The sequence below is a fragment of the Mustela nigripes genome, chromosome 4 (genome assembly GCF_022355385.1).
Source record: "Mustela nigripes isolate SB6536 chromosome 4, MUSNIG.SB6536, whole genome shotgun sequence".
In the NCBI taxonomy this organism is placed as follows: domain Eukaryota; kingdom Metazoa; phylum Chordata; class Mammalia; order Carnivora; family Mustelidae; genus Mustela; species Mustela nigripes.
Genome location: NC_081560.1, coordinates 32,347,241 through 32,374,872, shown reverse-complemented (window position 1 = coordinate 32,374,872; position 27,632 = coordinate 32,347,241). Strand labels below are relative to the sequence as shown.

Here is a 27,632-nt window from a genome sequence, read left to right as displayed (position 1 = left end):
TGAATAATGCATACTGTTTCCCTCCCTTCTTTTGAATGAGTCAAAAATTGACTAAATACGATTGCCTGCATCATGGAGAAAAAAAGAGGCAGAGAGATTAATCAGGGGGTACTATATTCCATCTTCCATACCAATAGCCATAAAAAATCTGCTCAACAGGCAATTTACAGAAAAAAATATAAAGTCCTAACAAAAGTACAGAAAGATGTTCAACTTCACCAGTATCAGGAAATGCAAACTAAAAGAATGCAACACTTGTTTTTTGTCATTAGCAGATTAACAAATAGTAGAAAGTCTGATAATATTTGGTGTTGGTAAGAGTATGGAGGAAGGAATCCTTTAAGAAACTGTTGATGGAAGAGTAAATTGATACACCATTTAAACATGGAGAGCATTTCTGCAACACCTGTCAAAATTTTAAATATATGTATCCTTTGACCTCAGCTATTCCACTCTGGAAATACTTGCACAAGCTTTGAGGGATACACACCCACAGGGCTGTTCACTGCAGCATATTCAGCAATAGCAAAATATTAGGAAAAAAGCCCAAATGACATCAACAGAAAAATGGTTAAGCAAATTATGGTATATGCTTAATAATGGAATATTATGTGAGCTTTGAATAATGAGGTAGATCAGGAGGACAGAATGAAAGGAAGCCAAGAGACGAAAATGAATTGCAGAACAATGTATGTGTTATGGTCCACCTTTTAAAGGCCTGCATATGGGTGTAGACACAGAGAAAGAAGGGAAAACATGCTCTTCTACAATCTGGCTGCAGTCTGAGGGGTTGCATGGTCTGGAAAGAGAGGGAAAAAAAGAGTCAAACCCTTTGACAGGTAAAGGGGATTAAGAGGAACACACTTCCAGTTAGAAGTCAGAAGTAGGAGACAAAAGCCAGGTGTAGGGAATATAGTCGGTAGCCCCGTAATAACGTTGTAGGCGGACTACACGTCCTGTTGTGAGCACTGAGTAATATATACCATTGTCTCGGCATATGTCGCACACCTGAAGCTAATAGAACGTTGCATGTTAATTCCGCTTCCACTCGGGGGCGGGAAAAAAAAGGGTGAGGCTCTGCGTGGAACCAAGTAAAACGACAGGAATCCGGGGTTTGTTCCCTGGCATCTGGAGAGAGGAGAGCAGTGATTCTCATTCGAGCTACACAGTAAAATCACCTGGGGAGGCTTCCAGCACCTAGAGGGGCCTCTCCCTCGGCAGAGGAAATCAGAACCTAGGCAGGGGTGGGGGGCAAGGGTGATGGCCTTGAGACTCCTGCTGGTCTCAGGTGCCTCTAACAGGCAGCGGGAGCTGAGGATCCCCAGTCCAGCACAGCGGCCACAGCCGGAATGCCCCGGAGGAAGAGGGGAAGCGGCTGCACCCACGGGGGTCCCAGCCCACCCAGGGCCCAGTAGGTGAGATGCTCTCGTGGCAGGGAGCGGCATTCCATTTCTAGGAATGGGGATAGCTGATTGTTGACTGCAGTTTGCGTCCTACCCCATGTCTCCGAAACATACTCCAGTTCGCGTTCCTGATGTTCTGGAGGGAATCAGAGAGGCGGGGGGAGTAAAGCCAAGTGCTTTTAGAGGACCCGGCTGCAGTGGAGGGGCCTGTCCAGGGAGATGCACCCCGGGGGTCCTGGGAGGTGAGAAGAAAGGGGCTGCTGGTCTTCCCGAGCCGGCAGCAGGAGGGGAGCCCCGCAGACTCACCCTGTGGGCAGAGGAAAGGGTAAGGGAAGGCGGGGACCTGGGGACATCCCAGGGGCTGCCACACAGTCTGGGCTTTTCATGCACACTTTCAGAGTTTTTAACTAAAGAAATATGTGCCCATGGTTTAAAAATATCGGATAGTCCAGGCAGGATCATGATGAAAAGCTGATACCTTCCGCTGTACCCTCCTCCTCCTGCTTCTTCCCAGGCACCGCCCACCCCAGAGGTGGTCTCGCAAAATGAATTCTGCTTGTAGCCTTCCTGGTGGTTACCTAAATGCCCCCAGGAACGGTTCTATGCTAGAGGATCCCTGACTTTGGGAGGAACAGGGAAAGCCATCCTAAGACTCCTCTGCCAGAAAATTGCCATAATAACTACACAAATCTGCAGTGACCACGAGGTGAGTGGAGCCCTCTGGAGGGTGCTGTGCCAGGCTGACACAACAGAAGGTGACAGCCCTGTGTGTCACTGTTGACCCACTGATCTACAGAGGGCATTTCCTAGGAGACTTCTTACAGCAGTGGAGAATTTATCCCAGCCCTTACTTGCCTCACCCGGCCTCTCAACAATTCTGGCGATCTGGGCAACTTCAAGGCCCAAAGTGGAACAGTTCCACCTATTCTTGTTCCAAAAGTCCAGGTGCAGTTCATCTTCCCTCCTCCCCTTCTGCTTCCCAGTCTCCATCAGCGTCACCTGTCCTTTCACAGGGGCAAAGGTGAGGGCATTCAAGCCCTATTCTGTGACTATAGGTGTCTCCCACAGTGTGTCTAGATGTTGACTTTAAAAATTGAAAACAATCAACAGAGAGGTGGTTGTGTTAACTGCACGAGAAGGACCATGCCAGGACTGCAGGTCATAATCTCTGATCCAGCATCACAGCCTCTGTGCCAAAGAAGAGTGTTATTGGAGTGAAGTTTGCGGTTTTCCCATTTTCCTTGCTACCAACTGCATTTACTAGAACCTGATGTTTTGCCCCCTCACCATCCTTCTCTCTATCTCTGGGGCCTCCACAATCCTCCACTTTCTTCCAACCTGGACTGGCTACACAGCTGAGAGCCAAAATTTTGCTCTCCCAGTTTGGACAAACTACACTCTGCTCTATGCCATATTTTCTTTTCTTTCTTTCTTTTTTTTTCCTTTTTTTTATTTTTTTTTTGGTTTATTGCTTCTCTTTGCAGCAACTTCTTAACTCCTTTGAGGTGCATGGGGATACATTGTCTGAATTCTTGTGCATCTAAAATGTCTTTATTCAGCCTTCATCCTTGACTAATAGTTTGGCTAGGTATAGAATTCCAGATTGAAAATAATTTTTCCTCGGGGGCGCCTGGGTGGCTCAGTGGGTTAAGCCGCTGCCTTTGGCTCGGGTCATGATCTCAGAGTCCTGGGATCGAGTCCCGCATCGGGCTCTCTGCTCAGCGGGGAGCCTGCTTCCCTCTCTCTCTCTCTGCTTGCCTCTCCATCTACTTGTGATTTCTCTCTGTCAAATAAACAAATAAAATCTTTAAAAAAAATAATAATAATTTTTCCTCAAAACTGTGAAGATGTCTCTCCACAGGGTTTGGTTTCTAGTGGTACGGATGGGAAGTCTGATGTCTGGCTGATTCTTTGGCAAGTGACTTTTGTTTTCATTTCACTTTGTATTTTTTTCTACATGGAAGTCTCCAGAAACTGTCCTTTATCCCGGATGTTCTGAAATATCAACATGATATTTAGGATTTTAAGAAAAAAATTAACCCTGCTTGGTTCTCAGTCAGTCCCTTCAATCTGGAAACTCCTTCACCACAGAGATATTCTCTCCTCTCAATTTTTTAAGTTTCTTTATGGCATTCTAATTAGTCAGTTGCTGAACCTCAGTTGATCCTTTATGTCTTTTATATTTTCTCTCTTATATTTTTAATACTTTCTTTCTGGCTTCTTGAGGAAGAAGTTCCATCAAAGTAACACTCTTGGCTCTCACCATTCCCTTAGTCATTTCTCTCCAGGGGAGGAGAAGTGACTTATCCAACTGGTGAGCTTAGAGGAAGGACAGGGCTTATGTGCCTGGGTTCCTTCTTGTTGGGCATCTGCCAACCTGTGGAGAAGATGAGTTATGATCAGTTCCTTCTCTCCAGCAAGAGGCTCCGTGCAGGGGCTCCAACGTGCAGCCTGTGACAGGGTGAATAAGGCTGTCCAGTTTGAGGGTGGAGTGCTAGGAAGTGCTTCGAAACTTTGAAGCTACCTCCTCAAGTGCGGCTTTTTTTCAGTAGAGCAAAAGACATTTTTATTCTTTATCCAGCTCCTTTATCCACTTTTTAGTTGGTTTCAAATTCAAGTGGGAAAGATGGGTATTGTTTATGGATTTCCTTAAACTCCACTTGTCTTTTGGGCTCCTCCTTTTTTCTTTTTCTTTTCTTCATTTTTTGAAGCAAAATTGATATATAACATTATGCAAGTTCCATATTTACAACATTATAATCTGACATCTGTATACATTACAAAGTGATCATCACCAAAATTCTAGTTACCATCCATTCTATAAATGACCGCATTTATCCATTTCACTCACGGTTCCACCCCCCTCCCCCAGGGAACCATCAACCTCTTCTCTACCTATGAGTTTGTTTTTATATTGCTTTGCTTGTTCATTTTGTTTCCTTAGATGCCACATATAAATGAAATCATATGGTATTTGCTTTTCTCAGTCTTACTTATTTCACTTTGCATAATACTCCTAAGATCTGTGTTGTCACAAATGGCAAGATTTCATTCTTCATGGCTGAGTAGTAGTCCGTCGTGTATATCTACCACATACTATTTATCCATTCATCCACTGATGGTCACTTCAGCTGCTTCTATAGCTTGGCTATTTTAATTAACACTGCAGTGAATATAGGGTGCAGAAGCTTTCCAAATTAGTCTTTCAGTATTCTTCCGAGAAGTACTCAGACACGAAATAGCTGGATCATATGGTAGATAGATCTATTCTCAGTTTCCTGAGGAATCTCCATACTGTTTCCTGGGCTTCTCTTTAAGCTTTCTGGAAGGCTTCTTTGGCTCTCTCTTCAAGTTCTTCCCTACTCTCTAGCTGTCACTTTTTCAAAGCATCCATTCTTGTAGTTTATGGATGTGAACATCTTCTGAAATATCTGTGAGGAGACTAATTAGGCTTTTAAAAAATTCTCTTCTCATTCTGGAGTTACTGGTTCCCCACTCCCCTCCCCCGAGGTCATTTATCCTACAATTCTTGGTCTTTTTCTCTCTTGCTGCTGAATTTAATCAAATATATGGTAATCTTTGGACAGTCTCTTCATATTTAAGAATGAAGTTATAATAAGGTATTTAGGAATGCAGGTTATGTGGGTGGGGCTTGTGGGCCAGTGAGTTTTGTTTTCTGGTGAGTAGGTAGGACATTGGCTGTTATGCTGGAGACTCTAATTCCAGAAAGCCTGAGAGGTTACACCAGACTTCTAGGAGTTCCACTCATGGGGGGAGAGGGTGTGGATGGAGTTCCTTATTCCGTCTATGGGATTTTCAGTTAGTCCCAGTTTTCAGGCCTATGCTTCTCTCCTGTGCTCATTAGTAACTGAGCATCGTGGTGCCCACTTTAGCTATTGTCCCATCTGCTTTTTCCTTTCCCCCATCTGCTTTTAATCCCCTAGACTGTGGCTTCTTCATCCTTCTTTATAAGTAACAATTTCTTCATTTACTTCCCACTTCCCAGAAATTTGTTGAGTTTTCTTATTTCTTTGACCATTCTCCTTATGGTTGATTTAAACCATTTCTTATCCCATTGGTATAATTTAGTGAGGTTTTGGAAGGAAGATGTGAAAACCCTACATCCTGTCCACAGCCTTGAGTCTGTTGCACTCAAATGTCTGGAAGGGGAAAAGGACCGTGGGGTGGGGATGGGGCAGGTGAGCTGTAACTTCCCCATCTTCCATAGACACTTCTGTACTGTACAATTTACTTTTGTTTGGGCAATTCTTCTCTTACAGCAGGAAGAGAGGACACTAGAAAGAATAGATAGCAGTGGCTTGTTGTCTCTCTTCAGTGTGTGAGGCTAAAATCTTCTTCGAAAAACAGGCCCATGACATAGGTCCTGTTTTCTCTTTTGTCTTAGAGCTTTCCTAAAAGATCTCTTCTGCTTCTTGTTTGATTCTGAGTGGCTGTGTCTTCAAGGTTGCCATCAGTATCCCATTCCCAGCCTTCCCTACCTCCTCTCTCACATTCTCCCGGCCCCCATGGCTTTTCATATCACCAAACTGGCCAGCACAGTCAGCATCAATGCTTCACTTAAGCTTTTATTCTGGGGCATCCAGTGAATAAATACTTGTTCATTTGACATGACTACATGAGAAAAAAATAAATATGGCTCCTAAGGACAGCAATACTCTTTTGGTATTCAGCCTCATGGAAACCATTTTTAGCTGGGCAGATAACTTATCTCAAAAAATCTTTGATAGGCTCATAATTGCTTCAGTGCTAAAATCATAGTTAGCAGTTTCCTTATGTGGCCCTTAAATCTCTAATTTTGAGCATTTTAAGACTTTGGTCTGCAGAGGCTAATTTCTAGACTTAGGATTTAAGAAACTTCTATATATTAGCATTCTCTCCCAAAGAAACAAAAGTCTGAATGTTTAAAATAAATAAATAAATGAAAGCTATAGAAGAAGGTAATACATGCATTGAGCAGGCTAGAACAACTGTATTGATTTTATATTTATCTGCCCAGCTTATTGTCAGAACGTAATAAGGAAGCTTAACTTTCATTAGGGTCTCACATATGTCAAACCACACTAACCACTTTATACTCAGTACTTACTTAACCCACCCAAACACTTCATATTCACTCTGTTATAGAAGCCACACAAACATATAAAATATGTCCTATTTTTATCCCCATTTCCTGGACTAGAACATTAGATACTAGATCTTGCCCATGGTCTCACAGGTAGCGTGGCTGAGGCAGGATGTAACCCAATCGTGACTGGCAGCAAGTCTATACCGTCTATACCTCAAATCACTCTACCAGCATTTGTCATCCTGGGGTTTGCCCCTCCCCCAGCTCCCAGGGGTTCATGATCTCTGGGTTCAGTGAGCTTTAGGAAAGTTGTTTGTTTGTTTGTTTTTTAAGATTTTTTATTCTATTTTATTATTTTTTTTTTAATTTGAGAGAGAGAAATGAGAGAGAGCATGAGAGGCGAAAAGGTCAGACGGAGAAGTAGACTCCCCGTGGAGCTGGGAGCCCGATGTGGGACTCGATCATGGGACTCTGGGACCATGACCTGAGCCGAAGACAGTTGCCCAACCAACTGAGCCACCCAGGCGCCCTGTTTGTTTTTAAAGACTTTATTTATTTTGAAAGAGAGAGCACAAGCCACGGGGAGGGACAGAAGGAGAAGCAGGCTTTCCACTGAGCAGGGAGTCCGATAAGGGGCTCAGTCCTAGGACCCCAGGATCATGACCTGAGTTGAAGGCAGACGTTTAAGGACTGAGCCACTCAGGCTTCCCAGGAAAAGTTTTTACATATAGTGTTTGCATATCTAATTACAGTCTACAAAGAATTATTTGCCAGTTAGAAAGACTTCTCCCAAAGAGAATGAAATTTTGGTTTCTTAAGTCAGCTTTGCTGAAAATGGAGCCCAAGCAACCCCAGGGTGTCTTTGTAAGATTTCTTTACAGGACATCTCTTCCTACCAGAATGAGGGCAATCGACTTTATACTGTGTGAAATGTATGCCAGCTTAACTATTAACCTTGCCTTAGAGATTCAGTTTAGAATTTACTTTAGGTGCTTCTATGCTATGTTTTAACTAAATTACTTAATTAAATGTGGGCATTCAAAGAAGTGTTAGTACTTTACTTTTTTAGTTGAGTGCATGCAACAAGGCCACTCATGTATTTCTGGTCTTCTATCAGTTTTCCTGAGGGAAACATATTTAATTTTCTGAGGGAAAACATATTTAATTTTCAGATGCTGGCTTACAGCCAAGTACATTTATTAACAAATCCTTTTGATCGGTTCATATCTCTAAGATAAGAGTTATTGAAAATCAGACCAACTTCTATAAATACAAGTTCTGGAACTAGGAAACAAGGGACATTTATTAGCAACCTATCCAGCTGATTTGCATATAACTTAAATGAGAAATTATGATTTCTTGAGCACTGTCATTCTTCAAAAACAGTGACTTCAGGTGGGTTTTGTTAGGAAATATAAGGTGTGGAATTCAGGAACATTACCGTTGGCTAACCATATATATATAATAATTCTTATTGACTAATGAAGCCAGTCTAAAAACATTTTCTATGAATAATAAGACTTTACATGGAACCATAACAATTCTGTTAAAAGTTATTCTCTGCTTTGGGACTTTGATTCTGGTTAGTTTTTGATTCCTATGCTCTATAAAGATTTATAGTATGAAGCACATACTATGTACAGGTACAAGACAGGGGTGAGGTTGGCACAACTGATCTACCTTTTCAAAATGCATTTAATTCCATAAACTAAGGAGACCAGTCAGAAAACAAATACAAAGTGAGATTGTGCCTCATAAGGATGCTCAACATTATTTAAAGGAGGGTTTATAGGAAGAGGAGATTAAAGAAATCTGGCTCTGTAGTTCAGTTTGATTTTATCATTTTCAGTTAATAGTCCTTACTTTTGGAGAATGTGATTTTCATGCCTAGTTCTCTTGGTTCAGAACCATTATTAATTATTTATCTTAAGGGGCATCATGGGAGTGATATCTTGGAAGTTTTTATTAGGTCCAAGATTACTTGCCTATAGTAAGTCTATGCTTGTGTCTTGAACAATATCCATTTCTGTTGGACTTTGGACATATTTCCTATAGACAGAAATACCTGTTCTGTCCCAGGTTCCCAGTGAACCAAGTTCAGGGACAGGCCCCAGTGCTCTACCGCTTTGACTTTGAGTGGCCCTGATTTGCTCAGGGCTTGGAGCTAGAAGCTCTGAATCCCTTGGCCCTCCAAATTTCTCCCATATAAAATACAGGATGCCAAGTTAAGTCTGAATTTCAGATGATTTTAGCTAGCAATAAATTCATTTTGTTTGCTATTTCTAGCCTTCCTATTAGACCTTAGTCTCTTCATATGCAAAATATGGATAGTAATGTTACTTGCCTTTTAGGCCTGCTTAAAACCTGGTGTACACATTTTAGCTGATGTGGAAATTCTCTTCAGGTAACCTGTCTAAAGTCATGCTCAAGTATTGGAGCCAATGTTCGTATTCCAGAACCCCAGCTTCCCTATGCCTCGGAATATGCTGTCAATAGCTAGGATCCGCTAATGAATAAAGTAGCCAATAGCAATGTTAAACATCATGTTAAAAATATCAATTTCAACACAGTTGCCACCTGCTAATTTTTTGTTCGTATTCATCAGAAAGCCTAATATCTACATCAGCCCTTATATGTGTATTTAAGGCTGAAAATAAAATTCAGGGAAGTAAACATTTCTCACAATTTTCCTACTCTATTTAATAAGGCACTAATTCAAACACATCACAGAACATCTGAACTTTGAAATCTACCAGCCCTTCACAGGGGACTCCAGAGGAGTGAAGAATGCATAAGAGTGGAACTTAAATGTTTAACATCTCCACTGTTCAGTGCCTTCCTGTTGCTTCCCAGCGACGTCCAAATCTCTCCGCACGGCGTTCGAGGCTGAGATCTGGCAGACGCCAGTGTGCAGCCTCAGCCCCTATTAAGTCTCAGTTAGGAACCCCACCCTAGAGCCCTCGTCATTCCTCAACTTTGATGTTCTTTCTGCTCCACTATCTTTCTTGGCCTTGCAATTTCTTCATCCTGGAAAGAATTTTTCCTATCTCAATCATGGGAAATCTTTATCTCCAGCTCCAACATCCAGTTCTGTTGTGACCCAACCTTTCTCTCCTCAGCTTTCTGGCCCCGTGGCTGTTTTTTCTGTTAATACCCACAGCCTAGAGCTTGCCTGGCGCTGTGTCTCCCTCCTCCCCCCCGATGAACCGGTCGTTCCTCCTGATCAGGAGGCTCTTTCTCCCATGCTTTTCCACCTACGACTTAGTGCCCCAGAGTAACGTGTTAATTATCTGTCGACCTAAACTGAGTCGCCCCATAGCGCTTAGGCCTCTCAGAGCGGTGGCAGCGCCATTAGGTGGAACATTCTGAAGCCACCCAGCAAGGCTCCATTACTTCAAATACACTCCCAGGAACCAGCAGTTGTGTTTCTGGCATTTAAAACAATATCCTCCCTGTTGTTAAAGAAGAATATAAATTCACTGTAGTGTACTTGTGAAAGAAAGACCTACACAAAATATCATCATTAAACTACCTTCCAAGGGCAGCTGCTGCTCTTTTCAAGATACAGAAACTCTGTGTTTTTCTCAGAATTGCTCAGCAGAGCCCCCATGGAAGGTCCACGAGGAGAGAAGGGCGAGCCCCACCGGGTTTGAGCCCCAAGCCCAGCGTGCCTCGGCCATCTGACTCCTTAGTCACCATGTCCAGCCCAGTCTGCGGCTCGCTGTCTGAAAAGAGGGAATACTCGTGCTGGTTTTTATCCTACAGGGTTTCCTGGAAGATCAAATGAAAATTTTGGATAGTGTTTTATAAACTAGAGAATACTGCATGCCTGTATGTTAGTGTGCTTAACTGTACCAGAGATGGCTCTATGGCTACCTGGGGCCTGTCAGACCCAGTCCTCAGTAATAGTTCCTCCTGGGTTTGTGTCTAGCTCTATTCCTGAAGTCACAGATGACCTTCGCTTCACTAAAGAGAAAGGAATGGACTTTCATGGAGTGCAGCTGCCTCTCCGGTTCTGTGCTATCTACCTTATTCTTGTCTTCCCACAGCACCACGGAATACCCTTTACAGAGGAGAAAAACGGAATTTCAGTGAGCAACGCCATAGATACTGCAAGATTAAAACTAAGGTAGATCTGATTTTAAATTCCATATTCTCTGTGTTTTCACAGTAAGAGAATTTCAGGGGAAAAAGTTTTCCTGGAATTCTTATCATGCACATTTCCAGTGATCCTAGGGCCTCGCTTGACTGGATACAGATTCTTTTGATTCTCTTAGAAAAGGTCAAAGAAGCTGTGATTGCTTCAACTGGTTGTGATTACTTGGGACTATTTCTAAAGAGTAGACTAATGTAAAAGCCATTTTCAAGCTTATGAAAGGGAACAAATGGTGTTACTTACCACGTAACTTTGTCTCGTAATTTGCATATTTTAGCATATAATTTAGAAGATTCTGTGGCATGACATCTTTAGATTTTTTTTTTTTTTAAAGATTTTATTTATTTATTTGACAGACAGAGATCACAAGTAGGCAGAGAGGCAGGCAGAGAGAGAGAGAGAAGAGGAAGCAGGCTCTCTGCTGAGCAGAGAGCCCGATATGGGGCTCGATCCCAGGACCCTGGGATCATGACCTGAGCCGAAGGCAGAGGCTTTAACCCACTGAGCCACCCAGGCGCCCCGACATCTTTAGATTTAAAAAGAACTGTTGAGAGACACTGAAATTTCCTTCTTGATAGACTGTAGGTTTTGAAGAAGGTAGATTTATCTTTTTAGAACTTAATAATCTGATTCAGCGGTGGTAAATTGGACTCAGTCAAGGATGAATTTTCAAGTACACATCAAGGGAAAAAACCATTACTACAAATTCTGAGACTGTGATTAAAAAGAGGACAGCACAGAGGTTCTGAAATGACATTACAGTACAGGGACACATGAGGGTGCTCTAACCAGCTGCTGTAATAAATGAATTAAACTGTTCAAATATTAGGGGAAAATTAAGGCCCACTGTGAATGGCAGTGTTGAATTCGCTTTATAGTATTGGCTAAGTATAATCTTGGAATCGGTGTTTTTTTCTTTTAAATAAAGCGTATTGGTCCCTGACCCGCATTTTAAAAAGTAGATGTTCATCATATTGGGCAATATGGGAAACACTGAAAAGCACAAAGCAGAAACTAAGGAACGGATAGTGCTCTCCGATTGGGGATACTGGGTCTTTCTAGAGCCAGGCCAGTTGGAGGCTTAGCTCAGGAGGCCTGCCTTCAAACACAAGCCCAGCCTGTTCTCATTTTGATTCCACAGACCTTCTGCTCGTAGGAAGGGGGAGCAGAGACTGGGGGTCTAATGACCGCAAGAAGAGAATTAAAGACGCATGTTTATCTCAATACATTCACTCTCATTAAAGTTCATATTCACTGACATCATGCATCTCCTTGAAAAAGTCTGCCCACCCACCATTAATTAAAGCCACATTTTAAAAAGTCAGCGTGTGCACTTTTATTCCAATCAAAAGTAGCCTCCTAGGTTTTGCAGACTAGGCAGGAGAATATCTGAGGCCTGACAGCTGTTCACCTCTACACAGTGAAGAATCATGTGATTTATATTAGAAGTCACATTAAATCAGGGCCTACGATATAATAGCTAAGATCTGTTGTCTTGAAGAAGTGAAACATTCAAAACCTAATGGCCTATTAAGCAAAATTAACATTTCTTTTGACAAATCAACATTCTTTTGGTTACGGCATACAACCATATGCCTTTACCTTTAGGAATGGTCTTCTAGATCTAACTACACACCCTGTTTGAATAATTAAGCAGCACGATCCCATCAAAGACACCACACTTTATAACTTATACATGTGGTATCAATGTCAAAACAAAGGTCAATGTAAATTTTTAAAAATCTAAACCATTGCACAAACAGTAATTACCAATAGTTGTAGGATTACACAACCATAGTCTATATTCTTGGCAGTAGTCACTGTAGGTTCGTAAATTCATGAAAATAAGGAATGTTGATTTTTAAAGTTCAAGAAAGGTACTATTTGTAAACAGCTCAGGTCACACTCATTTTATTCCATGTGTTAAGCAAGACTTTCCTTCCAACTTCCTTTAAATGAGATTTGTTCTTTCCATGAGCCTAGTAAAAGGGTTTTTATCCAAACAGATCTGCATTCTTTTCAATTCTTTTTTCTATTAAAGCCCTCCTGGGGACCTTTCAATTTTATGCCGATCTTTCTTTACATATTAATGTCAAGCACATTTTTGTTTTGTGTTGATAAAAGACAAATTACGATTATCTCTTCCCATTGGCAATTCGATTATTCTAGAATGGTTCTGACCAAATATTTCATTAGTTTATGTTTTTTTTCCACAAAGAGATAGATAGAGTGTGGCATTCAGACTCTCTAGTTATTCTGGTCCTGTCACCATGCAGAAAGAAATGGCACATCAACAGATCTGAATACCAGCTCTGAAATGGTTTAATCCTGGGCAAAAGCACCCCCAGGCTAGGAGTTGAACTTGAATGCTAGTACTGACTTTTCTACTGACTTTCCTGTGACCTTGAGCACCTTAGGTCCTGTTGCCTCATGCAACAAATGGGGGCGAGGAGGCAAATAATGACAGGGAACCCACAACCCAGGAAGTTAGTCAGGACTTGTAGATCAGGGACCAGAGCACCTCTTTGGGGCATGTCTTTCCCTGGTCTACTTACTCATCCAGTCCCAGAAACTACAAGGTGGTGCTTTAATGTGTGAGAGTTGGGTCTGGTTCTAAAAAAAGCATCTCTAAATCTAGAGGTCAATAAGCCATGCCTGGTAGGTTGCTTTCCTGATGAGTTTGAGAGAAGATGCTCTGGGTCTTCTTGATCCCCTCAGATACAAGCAATCAGTGTCCCACTCTATCTCCTGTATAGATAATACAGTATCCAGAGGGACCATAAAACATTTGATTTTAGGGGCACCTGGATGGCTCAGTGGGTTAAGCCACTGCCTTCAGCTCAGGTCATGATCTCAGGGTCCTGGGATCGAGCCCCGCATCAGGGTTTCTGCTCAGTGGAGAGCCTGCTTCCCCCTCCCTCTCTGCCTGCTTCTCTGCCTACTCATGATCTTTCTCTGTCAAATAAGTACATAAAATCTTTTAAAAAATTTTTAAAAAGAAAAACAACAACAACAAAAAACAAACCCTTGATTCTACACAATGCCAAAAGGAATGGATGGCCTCCTGTTCTGCTGTGGGAAGGAAGGTGGAGTGCCGGTGGAGACATTTCAATCTAGTCCACGATATTCTTTAGAATCTGGGGCAGGGGGGCAGGGGGCAGGACAGTGGGAAGTTGGACTGTATAGCATTTTATCAACTCTAGGAAAGCTTAAGATAAATTTGGCTTAAGTGATTTATAAAGCCACGCAGTCTAGAAAACCACGAGCCCCGCAGCCACCCATACCTTCCTGCCGGCTCTGTTGTTGTGAAGGTTCATCAGGGCTCTGGCATCCTTTCCCTTCCTCTCCTTGGCGTCCACAAAGGCTCGGGCAAATTTGATCCCATAGTCAATGTTATCACTGCAGCCGCCCCAGTCGAAATTGCCCTTGCTGTCCTTGGCGGTTCCTTTCTTCTTTGGATCACAGGAACAGGATTTTAGTTCTCCTTGGCTACAGGCCCTGGTGATGGCAAACACAACTCCAGCTGAGGAGACGGCGTAAACAAAGGCAGATTCCCGACTACCTGCAACAGAAATGCTTATCTTAAATGGGGTCTGGAATTGCTAGTTTGGAATAGTTTTCACACTGGGGCTGCTGAGCGCTGGTTCTACCTCTGGCGTCCCTCGCCATGGAGCAAGAAGGTTCTGGTGTTCTTGAAGGTTTCTCTTCTAGAGTCAGGGCTCACTTTTTTATATTTTTATTTTTATTTTTAATTTTTATTATTTTTTTAAGATTTTATTTATTTGTCAGAGAGAGAGAGCGAGCGAGAGCGAGCACAGGCAGACAGAGTGGAAGGCAGAGGCAGAGGGAGAAGCAGGCTCCCTGCAGAGCAAGGAGCCCGATGTGGGACTGGATCCCAGGACGCTGGGATCATGACCTGAGCCGAAGGCAGCTGCTTAACCCACTGAGCCACCCAGGCGTCCCAGGGCTCACTTTTTTAATAGGAATTGTTTCTGTATCATAAAAGCTTTTGTCAGATCAGGCATCTGTGTGACAACCATCCTTCAAGTCAGTTAAGCGTATAAAAGAAAATGCAACAAAAGGCTGTCTTGCCCGGTCCTGGCTTTACATTCGCCTCCTGTCCTAGAGGAGAGGAAGGCTGCCTCGGAGGTCTTCCTTTCATTTGTAGTTGTAACAGAGCCTGCGTTCTAGGATTCTGTCATTCCACTAACTAGTTTAGTATTCGTGCTATGGGCATCTCTCCTTGAAAAATCCTTCCAAGCTTGCAGGCCTCAGTGAGGACACTTCTGTCACATAAACAGCGGAGGCTGAAAACTGAATTCAAAGACACCCAGGGGCTGAGGCAGGGAAAAGAACTCAGGCAGTGACCAGCTTTGCGCGTTCCAACCTTGGTGTGTGTGTGTGGGGGGGGGGGGCCTCTGGTTCAGCATCAGCTTTCATGAGTAATTCCGAGATGGTTGAAGGCAATATGCAATATCCTTCAGTTACATACTACGTCTGACTATTAAGGTGAATTTACTTTCTTCTGGAACACCTGCACTAATCACTGGTATTGGGTAAAAGACAGCGAAACACTTTTCTTTCGTTTTCTAGAAGGAAACAAATTTACCGCCTTATTATAATTAGACTTGGGCAAGAACACTTTGGGGTGCTTTCTTAGAATTGTTCTTTATTAGGGCACAGGCTACTTTCCCTTACAGGCTGAAAGGTACATATTTCAGTGCAATAACTACATTAAATTATTTTAATAATCTGTAGTAACTCATAACATGGTGTTGTGGTACAGTGACAGATATAAGGCTCTTTGGGGTCCGTGTACACCTCATTTTTCAAGTGGAGTAGTATTTCATTGTTATTAGCATGCCTTTTTATTAATGGGTGCTGCAGCAAATATATTAACAATCAAAATAAAAGCTCAACAACCTAATGCCAACTCAAGGCAGAAAATGGAGGGCCATTCAGCGATGCAGTATGTCAAGACGAGTGTGACTTTTTGAACCACGCAGCTGAAAGAACAAACCACCTTCTCGCCTTGAAGCCCTGCTTGTTTCCGTTTGTCATTCACTGTGAAAATTTATTATATGTCCCTTGTAATATTTGCTCTGCTAGTCTCATTATTAAAAATCAGGAAAACATATCTATACCATATTACATGGCACTTACCTCAGCCTTCAAAAAAATATCTCCCCTGAAACCTCTAACCATCAGAAAAGGAATCCATCATGCCCTGTGTTTAGGTAAAATCAATTATATGAATATTTGCCATAGGTAGCAGGTAGCACTCTCCAGGGAGAAATGGGATGGTCAAAGAATCTAGAGTTCTAGATTCTATTACCAGGATCACAGGTTTTCTAAGCAAACTGAGATGTTTTGTAAAAGAAGGCGATTAACAGATACTAATGTGGCTTAATCTCAGGTAGTGGCTTTCCGATAAGTAAGATTTTTATCACACCCATTTTATAGTTTAAGAAAATGGCTTGTCCATAGTTAACGCCTTGATCTGCTAAGGCCCGGTTTTGTACTTGGCATATAGTGCCAGCATGGAGAGATGACACAGAGCGGGGAGATTCCAAATGCTTAATGTATTTAGCTCTAGTTTTATTCCTTAAGGAGAAAGAAGAACAATTTTATGAGGTGGCCTTTTAGGGGAAAGGCATGGGAGACGTGGATCATAGGATGTCAGTGACCAGACAGTATTTTGAAAGGCATAGAGGAATCAGTGGCCTAGGTGCAGAATTTATCCTGGCATAACTTGCAAACGATGATATTGACTTGTTGGCTGAAAGAAGGAAGAAAAATCACTGAAAATCTGCTGTGCTCCTGAAGGAATTTCCAAAGCAAAAATATCACCTTTGTAAATATTTGTCATTTATTTTTAAGACACATTACTAAAGAACTAGATGTCTGTCTATTTAAACACAAAAGTTAGCACATTGACTGACTTTTCATTTTTACCTCCAGATGTTTTGGTGTCATGTAGATATGGCCTTAAGATGTTTTCAGTTAAGTGTCTTAGATGAATCACTAAAATGCTATGTGTGAAATAGTAGCACATTTCAAGAGTTGGCTTTGTAACAGAACAAATTTTGATCTGGGGCCTCTCAGAAAAACTGATTCTCTTTAAAGCCATCACAGTGTGAAACAAAATCCAAATCTCAAAGGTGGTACTTCCTGATGGGGTTGAAGTTTCGTTAATTTAGGGGTTGAGAGGAATACCTGGGTGGCTCAGTCCATTATGCCTCTGCTTTCGGCTCAGGTCATGATCCCAGGACCCTGGGCTGGAGCCCCACGTCCAGCTCCTTGGTCAGCGGGAAGCCTACTTCTCCTTCTGCCTGTCACTCCCCATACTTGTGCTTGCTTGCTCTCTCTGTGACAAATAAATCTTAAAAACATAATTTGGGGGTTGAGATAAGTCAAGAAAGGTTTTTAAATGCACAGGCTTTTTTTTTTTTTTTTTTTTTTTTTTCTTTCTGGGGCAGGGGATGGTTACTGGGAGGGTAAAATACTAGAAGCTCCACATTCTGGAATGTTATGGGTAGTTCAGCTCTCTCTTTCAATGCTTGCATTTCTTTTTCTTTTTCTTTAATACATTACAAGGATGAGACCTGCTCACTGTTTTGTTTTTTATGGCTTATTTTAGAATTCTGGAGGTGTATTCTTGCAGGAATATTTCTGGGTTTACTAGTTTGGTCTTTTAGGTTCTCTGCCTATGGTTGGTGACAGTCTGTGGAATGAATGAATTGAAAATGTTTCCAGAAATTGTTCTGTCTTCCTCTAGCTCTCTGAAGCAAAAGAGGCTAGTAAATGTTCTCCTTTTCTCTAGGACCATGGGATATGTTAGTAACTGTTATGTTCTCCGCATCAATGGTGTTGTCCTTTGCCTGTCCTTTTCATCTATAAGGACATTTAGGTTTCCAAAAGAGAGAGTTCTTCACACTTAAGATGTGAATTTCCCTCCAAGCAATTAATTGTAAAAATCTTTGGATAGCTTCATTGGAATTTCTTGATTATTTCCAGGATAAACTACTTTAGGCCAAATTCAGCCCTCCCATAACCAACACAAAATCATCACCGACAGTCACAGGAGTTTATATAAATGTCCAGGAAGAAAGCTGGCCTTCTGTGAAGAATGGAAAGAAATTGTGTAGCATGAGTGTTTTAAGTTTCGAGTACTTTGGCAAAACATTCAGCTTCATCTGAAAGAACTCTGAAGAAATACAGCGTAGACTCTCTTTTTCACCTGAGTCCTGACGCTCAAACTAGCACCACGTCCCCGAGTTCTAACTTCTTCCCTCTCAGCAACCCTACAGCCAAGATTAAAGGATTTTACAAATGAATCCCCAGCTTTGCTAGACATGTTATCTTTAGGTTCCTTCCATGGTCAAAACTGCCTCCTTTGATTGCTGATCTAAAGGTTTTTATTCAATATGGAGACATCTGAATGGATTTTTGCAGACAGAATTAGGAGGTGAACATTTTGTGCAGGAGAAGGATATTTAATTTGTAATGACTGAAAAATGATTGTGAGTACTTTGGAAAGAAAGTCCTCACACAGCCTCAAACACTGAGAGCCTGTCCACAACATACCCAAAGATCACTTGTGTTAGATATTTGTAAACTGTCTCTGACAAGGTCCAGCACTTTAATTGATTCACTGGTGAGCTAATCTAGGTGAAGTCTTAAAATTCCATGTAGCTGAAATTTACTATTAACCTTTCAAAAATCTGCGATGTCATATTGAAACTCTAAAAGGAATGCACGAGAATATAGTTCTTAAACTAGAGAATAAAATTGCAGAATATCGCAGTAAATTAACTTTAGGGATACACTGAGCGAGAGTACTACGCCCTTGGGGGATTTTAGAGACATTCAGTTATGCATTTGGCCTCATAAAACCCTAGGGCTGTGATGATTACATGATAGAAACACCCTCTGTTAAGCATTACCAAGTGTACAGCCTGGACAATTTTCTTAGGAATGGGGGGGGTGGTGGGCAAAAACAAGTGTAGTTTCCTGTTTCTGGGGTTCACACATAAACTGTTGTGTTTTCAGTCAGATTTCCCAATAGCAAATGGGCCGGGCTACTTCTTGAAGAATGCTAATAATGCCAGGTTAAGGGATGGGTATTTTTGACAACGAAATCTGATTTTCAGTTAATTTGCTACTTCCCATATTCAGGAATTTAAGAAATTTATTATGTAATTAGATGTGTTTAATGCTCCTTCTAAGTAAAACAGAAACAAAACAAACATGTGTTTGAAAACAATGTATTCATGGTTCTCACCCAAATCCTCCATAAATATTATTCTTCCTAAAATGTGCCTTAAAAAAACAAACAAGAAAACAAAAACAAACAACAACAAAAAAAACAGGTGCTCACTATGAGTTCATCCATTCATTCAACCCATCAGTGAGTGAATAGTACCAAGCAAGTGCAGGGAAAGAGAGGCTAGTCCCTGCCTTGCAGAATTTATAATCTACTGGAGGAAAAAAAATGTTGAATTTAGACACACAGTGACCCACAGCTGAGTAGATGAATGAGTTATAAAAGGTTTAAGACAGAGATTTGTCTCTTCTTTTTAATATACATACAGGGTTTTTGTTTTGTTTTGTTTTTTGAAATACATACTTCTTAGTCAGTAAAAGATTTGAGTATTCCATCCTGATCTGCTCAGATCCTCTGGAAGTTTCAAGTCCCAGAAAGAATAAACAAGTCAAGAGAGCCCTGTGACCGCTTCCTTTCTCCTGAAGACAAAATCTGATCTTGGAGGAACAGGCAATGTAGTGGCAGGATATAGACAGACAGAGCAAAGAGCCAAGAGACAGTTCATCCTAAGCTACACCTGGCCTCCTTCAAAAGTTGAGGCGAGTTCCTTGGTTTCTCTAGTCGTCATCTGCAAAACAGGGACAGGGCCAACCCAAAAGAAGAAGCTTCTGACTAATAAAATGCAAGACAAGATGAGCAGGGTCTCTGAAGCCCTAGTCAGGGGACAGCCCCGTGGAACTCCATGAGGGCAGGGGACTTACTTCGGAGCAGGACCCTGCCAAAGAGACTGTGATCCCGGTCCAGCGTGTTGCAGTTCCAGCGGTGCTGGCGGAACTGGTGCTGGCACTCTGCAGTCCACTCGGCCACTCCGAGGCCAATGGCCCGCATCACGTCCGGGTGCCGGTGGCACAGCTGTCGCTGGCGGCTCACCAGGCCTGGAACATTGTCACACATTACCCTGGAGGAGCCACCTGTAGCTCTCATGTACCTGCAAAGGACGGACACAGAGGTGAAAACACCACAAAGGGCCAGGGCTGGTGTTGTGTTGCCCAGGAAACGAAAGAGCTCAGAGCTTAGTTCAAATAGGAATTCCTGATCCTCTGGAGGATATTGGAAAGCAAGAAGCGGCACAGCAGGCATGGGAATGATCTGGTAGAAGCCACCCCGGATTGTTGGAGTGGAACAGTGGCTCCACTGCAGTGGCTCCACTCCACTCCAAAATGGAGCAGTGGCTGTGTGTTCTGGACAGGAAACCAGGGCCACCTGATGATGCTCTGCTCGTGGTGGAAGAGTCAAGGTCAAGAGTGAGGGTGAGGGACAATGAATGGGTTTGGGGAAGAAGGCTTCAGAGACTTCTCCAGAGATCGCCAGGGAAGGCTCTGATCTCCACAACACGGTGTGTCTGGGCTTCACTTTGGGGGACGTCAACCTTTAGAAGCAGCTTGCTCCCATTTATTTGACCTAACGTTGACATGTCTTTAGAAACTATCTGTCTAATCAACGCCTGCTCGTGGTATCTGATGTTACACTCTCCTCACAGACAGGCCCTTCTTTCCATACCAAAGCATCCTTTAAATATTTCCATTTTTCCAGCTCTCTTTAGCTTTTATAGAGAACCTTTGGAAAAAAAAAATTCTTTCTATTGTTATTAAGGACACTAAATGTTTGGAAGAATCAAACAGTGTTACAGCTCCATAAAGTACTTTTGAAAAGAAACTTTAACAAAAAATTACATCATCATCTCTACCCAGATGTTCTCTATTAGTTGTGAAATGTTTAGAAAGGTACCTTTTATATAACCCAAGCTGCCATAGGTGTCTTTTGAAGCGATCAAACAAGGAGAATGTCTTTTTCTTGTATTTTCATTATTTTATATGATCATAAAATCGTTACAGCTGTGACTTCCAAAAAATATATTTAAGTGACAGCTGAGAGACAATGCGACAAAAGCCTAGGCAATAAATAATGTTTATACACCCATGGAAACAGAAATAGTCATTTTATTGAAAAATGGTCACTCTGATAAATCAATCTTTGATCCTGTGTCAGCAATGTCAAGTCTAAACGCCTTCCTGTTCAAAGCTGCTTAGGAAGGAATTGAACCCTTCTTCCCATCAACGCTTTGGCTTGCTCCTTTGAAGAGCTCCAGGGTCTTCCTAAAGCTCCTTGCTCTAGTCTTTAATTTGGCTGAGACTCCTTACTTATACCAGATTCTGTTATAAAAAAACAAAACAAAACAAAAACAGCCCACGATAACTGGTGTTTCTGAATCAGTATTTTAGTATCTGTTCTGAAACTTGCAGGTTCAAGGACATTTACAGAGCTAACAACTCCACCTCTTTTCAAGAGCAGAATGAAGGGAGATGGAGTGAGGAGAGAATCCGCCTTTGGAACTTTCAGCTATGCTAAGACCTGTTACATTTCAACATTCTGCCATTCCTTTACTATGCAAAATAAATCGCAGACCAGCATACAAAGGGCAGCAAAGTTACTCTTTGGAGTGACTGTGATTTTCAACAGGGTAGCATCTTAGAGCCCCCTGGGGCTCGATCTTCGTGTTAAGGTGGTAATCTCTACCTGGAGGCAACAAGAGGTCCTTCCGCCCCACGGGGTGAAGCATTAGGAATGTGGAAGGACGAGAAATAATGCAAAATCATACGCTTTGCGTTGTGCAGCTCTCCACTGCCAGAACTGGCCCGTCGGTTTATCTTGAGGCAGTTTTACGGGGGAGGGGGGGTGCTGGAGGGGGAGACTGTTGTAGTTTTCAAGGTGAATTTTCACACGCACACACACGCGCGCGCGCGCACACACCACATACAGACGCCTGTGCTACAGAGCTGGAGACCCGGCTAGCGAGTCTCTCAACGGGATAAGAAATTGGCTGATTTGGCTGTCGCTCATCTGGATCCAAATCAACCAAACATCCAAGCTCTCATTTGAGGGAGGCTGTGGGGTTTTTTTGGAGTTGTCAAAGCTGGAATGGTCTTCTGTGGAAAAGCAAAGGGGCTGGGGCTGAGGCGGTACGAGAGGACAGCAGCTGGGGGTTCCGACTGGAATTTCGATGGCCGTGGCCGCGGAGAAGCGCCACCGGGAAAGGTCTATGTGGCTAGTGCGTTCCCCACTCCCATCTCCAAAATCCCCCTGCACCCGTGCGCGTGGACTTACCACCATGAAGAGCTGACCTCAGGGGTGAGCCAGGTCAAGAGCAGAGGGAGCCAGAGCCAGATTCCACCGAGAGGGGCGTTCATATTAACCCCCTTGCGTCCGCATCAGGTCAGACTCCGTGTGCGGGCGCCATGCGTGCCCCGAGCAGAAGCGCTCAGCGCCGGGAGCGCCTCGTCACGGCTGCCGGCGCCTCGCCGCGCCCCCGCCCCCCGCTCGCGTCTGCGGCGAGTGGCGAGACTCGCTGATAAAGTTTCAAACCACCAACAGGGCGAGCGATAAAGGCCAGCCCTGGCCGCCTCGCCCACAGCCCAATTCCCCAGGCGCGGCGAGCGAGGGCAGCCCGAGAGCTCTGCGCGCCTCCTGCGCGCCCCTGGCCGTTCAGCTCCCCGCCTGCCGGGAGCAGCCGAGGGAGGGGGTGCGGCGTCGGGTGGGGCGGGGGGCGCGGGTTTTATACAAGGGTGGATGAAATGATGGCAAGAGATGTCTGGAGATGAGGTGAGGCGGGGACAGAGGAACACCTCCGCGTGGCCTCGAGCACCCGCGGAGGCAGGCACCTTTCGGGAAGCTCCTGGGCAGAGAGCATCAGTGGGGCTCCTGCCACAGGACCCATGCGGCGGAAAGATGAGGCTACCCTCCGGCAAACAGAAGTCTCCGAGGGTACTAGTGTGGGAAAATGAAGGACAGGATGAGGAGATTACTGTGTACAGCCTGCAAGAATCCAGAGACGATTTTCAACTCATTGCTCCGCGTCTCTCCCAACGCCAAGAGGAAGAACGAGTGGAGATTTGGAGCTGCCGAGGCGAAGCCGGGCAAGGTTGGGGAGGAAGGCGCCAGGCCTCGGGGAAATGAAGACCTGTGGCCTTGATTCCTCGGAGCTGGGCTTATATACAGAGCTCGCAGGGCGGGGAGCCGGGAGTCCATGACCCTCCGGACCTCACCCAGGCACCCTCAGCCAAAGTGTCTGGGGAAGATGCGGATTTTACGCACACTCAGCTCCTCCCCGGCGCTGGGGAGCGCAAAAGATCACATAGGGAGGAACCGAGGCAGTGGGGAGCTGCCGGGGGTCTGTGCTCCAACACGAGTCACGCCTTTGCGCCTTGCGGGGGTAAAAGGACCCAGGGTCCTGGATCTGGGCCCCCCGCACAGAGCCAAGAGAGGCTCAGGCTCACGGGTGGAGCATCTTAAGCAGCAACTGGCTTGTAGCCCCGCCGTTTATCACCGGAAAGGAAGGAAGACCAGGAACTCGTGGCGGCCGTGAACTGTTCCATTGCTCTTTTCCTGGGGTGGAGGGACCCGCCGCCCGCCAGGGGAGAGGGCCTTAGGGAATGGGGAATGTGTGTGCACGTTGAGGGTGGGGGTGGGCGCCGCATCGTTCGCAGGGTGAGGAGGGGTGACTGTCCAGATAGAAAGGATAGGCTCTCCCCCACCCACTCCCAGGGCCGGGACTAGCGGAGCATCAGCTCTTGCTGGGCGCGAGCTCGGTGAGAGCCTGGACGGGGCCAAGCTCAGAAACGCCAAAAACCTGAAAGATGCTGTCATCGCCACCCCCATCCCCCCCGCCGATCCCTGGCAGGTCCAGCCCCTCCCAGGCTGACCCAGATACATCCCTGTTTGGGTCCGGAAAGGGAGGGGAGGGAAACAAGCACCGCGCCACCCACGACTCGGGAAGAGCAGGGCTCCGCGCCAGGGCCGCTTCATATCGCTGGGCTGTGACCCAAGGGAAGTTCTGGTCGGTCTGTGCCGGTCATGAGGGAGGGGTGAGGAGGGCTCTGGGCAGGAGTGGGTGGGGGTTGCGTTTCTGCTCACAGAGTGTGCACACGCTGGTGGCGGCGTGTGAGGCCCGGTGAGTGATGTGATAGGCACAGAGCAGCAGGAAGAAATCTCATTTACCTCTTTGCTTTTGCTCATAAACCTCCTTCGTGGATGAAAGATCGGAAGAACAAGTTACAGTTTACTCCCAGTCTCCTTTGTCCACTTCGTGCAGTAAATCCAGACAACTGGGACATGTGGAAGAAATGAGTGGCCCCAGAGGAACCCTAAGTTGCCAAAATTTCACTTCTACCAGCAAATAATGTAGGGGTGTGTATGTGTATGTTGGGAAAGGTAGGCAGCTGTATGCTTCTCTTATGGACTGTGAGACCTGAAACAACCTAAAAAACACTCCCCAACACCAAGCTCCACCCACCTCAACACCTCCTGTCCTCACAGCTAAGGGGAGTTAGACATATGAGTGTGACCATCATCTTAGAGGCCCTTCCTCTCCGCCCAGGGAATTATTGAGTGGCCAGGACATCTGCCCTTCAGTTGTTGGTGAGGCCAATGGAATGACCTAAACCTGAAACAGACCTTCTGGAAAAAGAACGGGCCATCCCCAAAGCTAATTAAATTCCACTCCAAAGGACTTCATGCTGGGGCAGAAATACCACATGACTTGCCGAGAAGAAATCAGCCTTGGTAAAAGGCAAAAAGCTGAAAAGTTCAAGAGAAGCTAAATCCAGATGTGAAAATAGGTCCACCCAAACACCCCTTCCTAACCTTGTCTAGAGGCAGTCTGGACCAGATGACTTGTCTCTTCCAGATCTGTGATTACATTTCCCTTGATTCTCCACCCCTATTCACTTAGGACCCTTTATGGGCCCGGTAACTCCTCTTGCCGCTGACAGGTCTGACTTTCCTCCCTTCTCATCTGTACTTCCTTCTTCATGCTCTTCAGTAGGACCCTTCAAGCTGAAGATAGTGGGGTCATTACTAGAAGGAGTTGGGAAATGCTCAAGAAAATCCAGAGAAAGAAAGTTACTACAACCCTCACTTCTCTTGCAATAAAAACTACCACCCTAAAGCAGAGTTGATAAATAATGAAGTAAATTACATATGACTTCAGCTATGTTATAGCAGATGATGAGGTAAGGAAAGGCAGGGTTCAGAGTGCCATTAGATCTATAGATGTTTGATTTATTTATTTTTTATTCAGTGAAAAATCTCAAAATTGACTGTAAAACTCACAATATACAGAACCCTATTCTCTTTCTGGAGATTAATGTTGGTTTGCTTATAACTTCTGTATAGCACCGTAGCCAAATGAGTCAGTCTATTTTCTTAGTTAGATCCATTGTTTGTCTAATCTCCCAGGGCAGAGAGAGAACTAATTTACTACCAGACCATCTCCACCCTTTAAAAATGGAGAGTTACTTCTTCAACCAAATAGTCATTTGTGTTTCAGTCTGAACTGGCTTCTTCCTAAGGCAGTGACTCCTAATTTAGCTACTCACTAACCAATGATTCAAAGGTCTAGTATCTCCAACTTAGATTCAGTGACCTTAAGTGAGAACATTCTGTATTAATAGGATGGGTCAAAATAGGAAAGAAAAAAAAGTCTTTTTATTTTCTAAATCAATGAGTTTATCATGCATATTACAATATAGGTTGTATATCAAATAACAACATAGAATATATATGTCATTACAATTTTTTACTTGCTAGGTTTATCCAACTAAGAGTATTATTTACATAACATAGGTTCATTTTGAAATTTTAAGTTTGCTTTCGATGCCCTTAAAAACATCGCTCCTTTTCCTCTTTAGTCACTACTAAAATTTTATTAAGTGTATGCTTACCTATTCGTCATCAAAAATTCCTCTTATGAATAGTTAAAAGCATCAGTGACTTAAATCTCAGTGTGCATTTAAATGCACACTGCAGACTTGCTTCTAGCCATGAAAGAGTAATAGGTACCTGACTTGTTCTACTGGGAAAACACCTCTAATGTGACAAATCTTTTCAGGCATTGGCTGATAGGTAGCACACAACTATGATCTCTGAGAGAAGGAAATACATGAGGTATGCTCCATGACTATCCCATAATGGTCCTGGTTTTTCTGTTGAAATGCACCTCCCGCCCCCCACCCCCTGCTCCAGGGTGCAAGAAAGTGAAATCCATACAGAGTAGTCTCACTTATGGAGAACTCAGGATCTTGCGCTTTTAAAACAGCTGAAATTGGCAGGGGAGCATATCTGAAAGTAATTAGCTATGAAAAGGGGGGCCCTAAAAGTCTACATGGGGATTCACCGTGGTTCCTTGGCCAAGAGCTGAGATGAATATGGACATGATAAGACTCTGCACGGCCTAGTAGGTATTGCCTGCTGCATATCACGCAGTGTTAAAAGTCAGAATTCCATCTCAGTGGGGGCAGAGAGACCTCATGAAGCACTTCAAGAATTCACTTTAGATGTTAGAAAGGCCATCCCTTTAAACTAAGGGGCACACCTTAATGTAAAAAGCATGTTTTAGGTCAAAAATTCAAAATTTTGTCTCTCCATATCATATACCCAAAGAATAAAAACAAATCAAATAGGCCAAGAGAAATTTACAATAAAACCAACACTCACTAAAGAAAGACATCATAATCCAACACCCATTTAAGGAAGACCGTATTGTATAATTTACAGTGTTGAACATACAATAATAAAAATCAATAGGCAAGTGAAAAACCGAAAAAACGTGACTTAGACTCAAGAAAAAGCAGTCAAAAGAAGCTGATTCTGAGATGGCCCAGATATAGGAACTGGTGGGAAATTTTTTAAATTTATTTTTTAGTATAAATAATAATAATAAATTATTAATAAAATAATTTATAAATAATAAATATTTTTATTATAATTTTGTTCAAGTGTCTAAAGGAAATATCACAATGAACAAATAGATGGAGAATCTCAGTAAAAAAAAAGTGAAAGCTATAAGAAACATGAAAATCTAGGACCAAAAATTGTGTCAAAAATGAAAAATTCAATGAATGGTTGTAACAATGAAAAGGGGTTGGAAGGAGAAAAAGATGATAAACTTAAAAATAGAACTTATATAATCTGAAGAACAGAGAGAAAAGATACTGAAAATTAAAGAAATGTAAACTCAGATATCTGTGGTACAATGCAAAGTAGTCTAATATATGTGTAAGTGGAATTCAAAAAGAAAGGAGAGAGAAAATGTGAGATTACATAGATGTATATGAAAAAATACTGCACCATATTTGTCCACTATGAGAGAACACATTTATAGACCCAAGAGGGTCAAAAACCTGCAAGCAGAATAAATACAAAGCACATCACACCTCCATACATCACAATGAATGTGTTTAAACCAAATATGAGAAAAATCTCTAAAGCAGCCAAAGGGAAGAAATACATTAAATACAGATGAGGAAGAATAAGAATTACAGCTAATGTTTCATTAATAATAATGGAAGTCAGTATAGCAGCAATGTCCACAATAGTCAAACTGTGGAAAGAACCTAGATGTCCATCAACAGATGAATGGATAAAGAAGATGTGATACACACACACACACACACACACACACACACACACACACAGGAATACTATGCAGCCATCAAAAAAATGAAATCTTGCCATTTGCGACGACGTGGATGGAACTAGAGGGTATTATGCTTAGCGAGATAAGTCAATCAGAGAAAGACAACTATCATATGATCTCCCTCATATGAGGAAGTGGAGAAACAACGTGGGGGGTTTTAGGGTAGGGAAAGAATAAATGAAACCAGA

The 27,632-nt window shown here is 43.2% G+C and overlaps 1 protein-coding gene across 1 annotated transcript in view; it reads right to left on the bottom strand.

Annotated features, from left to right (window-relative positions):
- Positions 1-22,215, bottom strand: part of WNT2 (Wnt family member 2) — a 43,482-nt gene extending 21,267 nt beyond the window's left edge. The window contains exons 1-3 of the mRNA XM_059395645.1: positions 22,077-22,215; positions 19,673-19,899; positions 13,930-14,207 (exon numbers count right to left, since the gene is read on the bottom strand). Of these exons, the coding sequence (XP_059251628.1) occupies positions 13,930-14,207; positions 19,673-19,899; positions 22,077-22,159 (588 nt within the window). The 5' untranslated portion in view covers positions 22,160-22,215. The remainder of the gene's footprint in view (positions 1-13,929; positions 14,208-19,672; positions 19,900-22,076) is intronic.
- Positions 22,216-27,632: the final 5,417 nt, after the last annotated feature.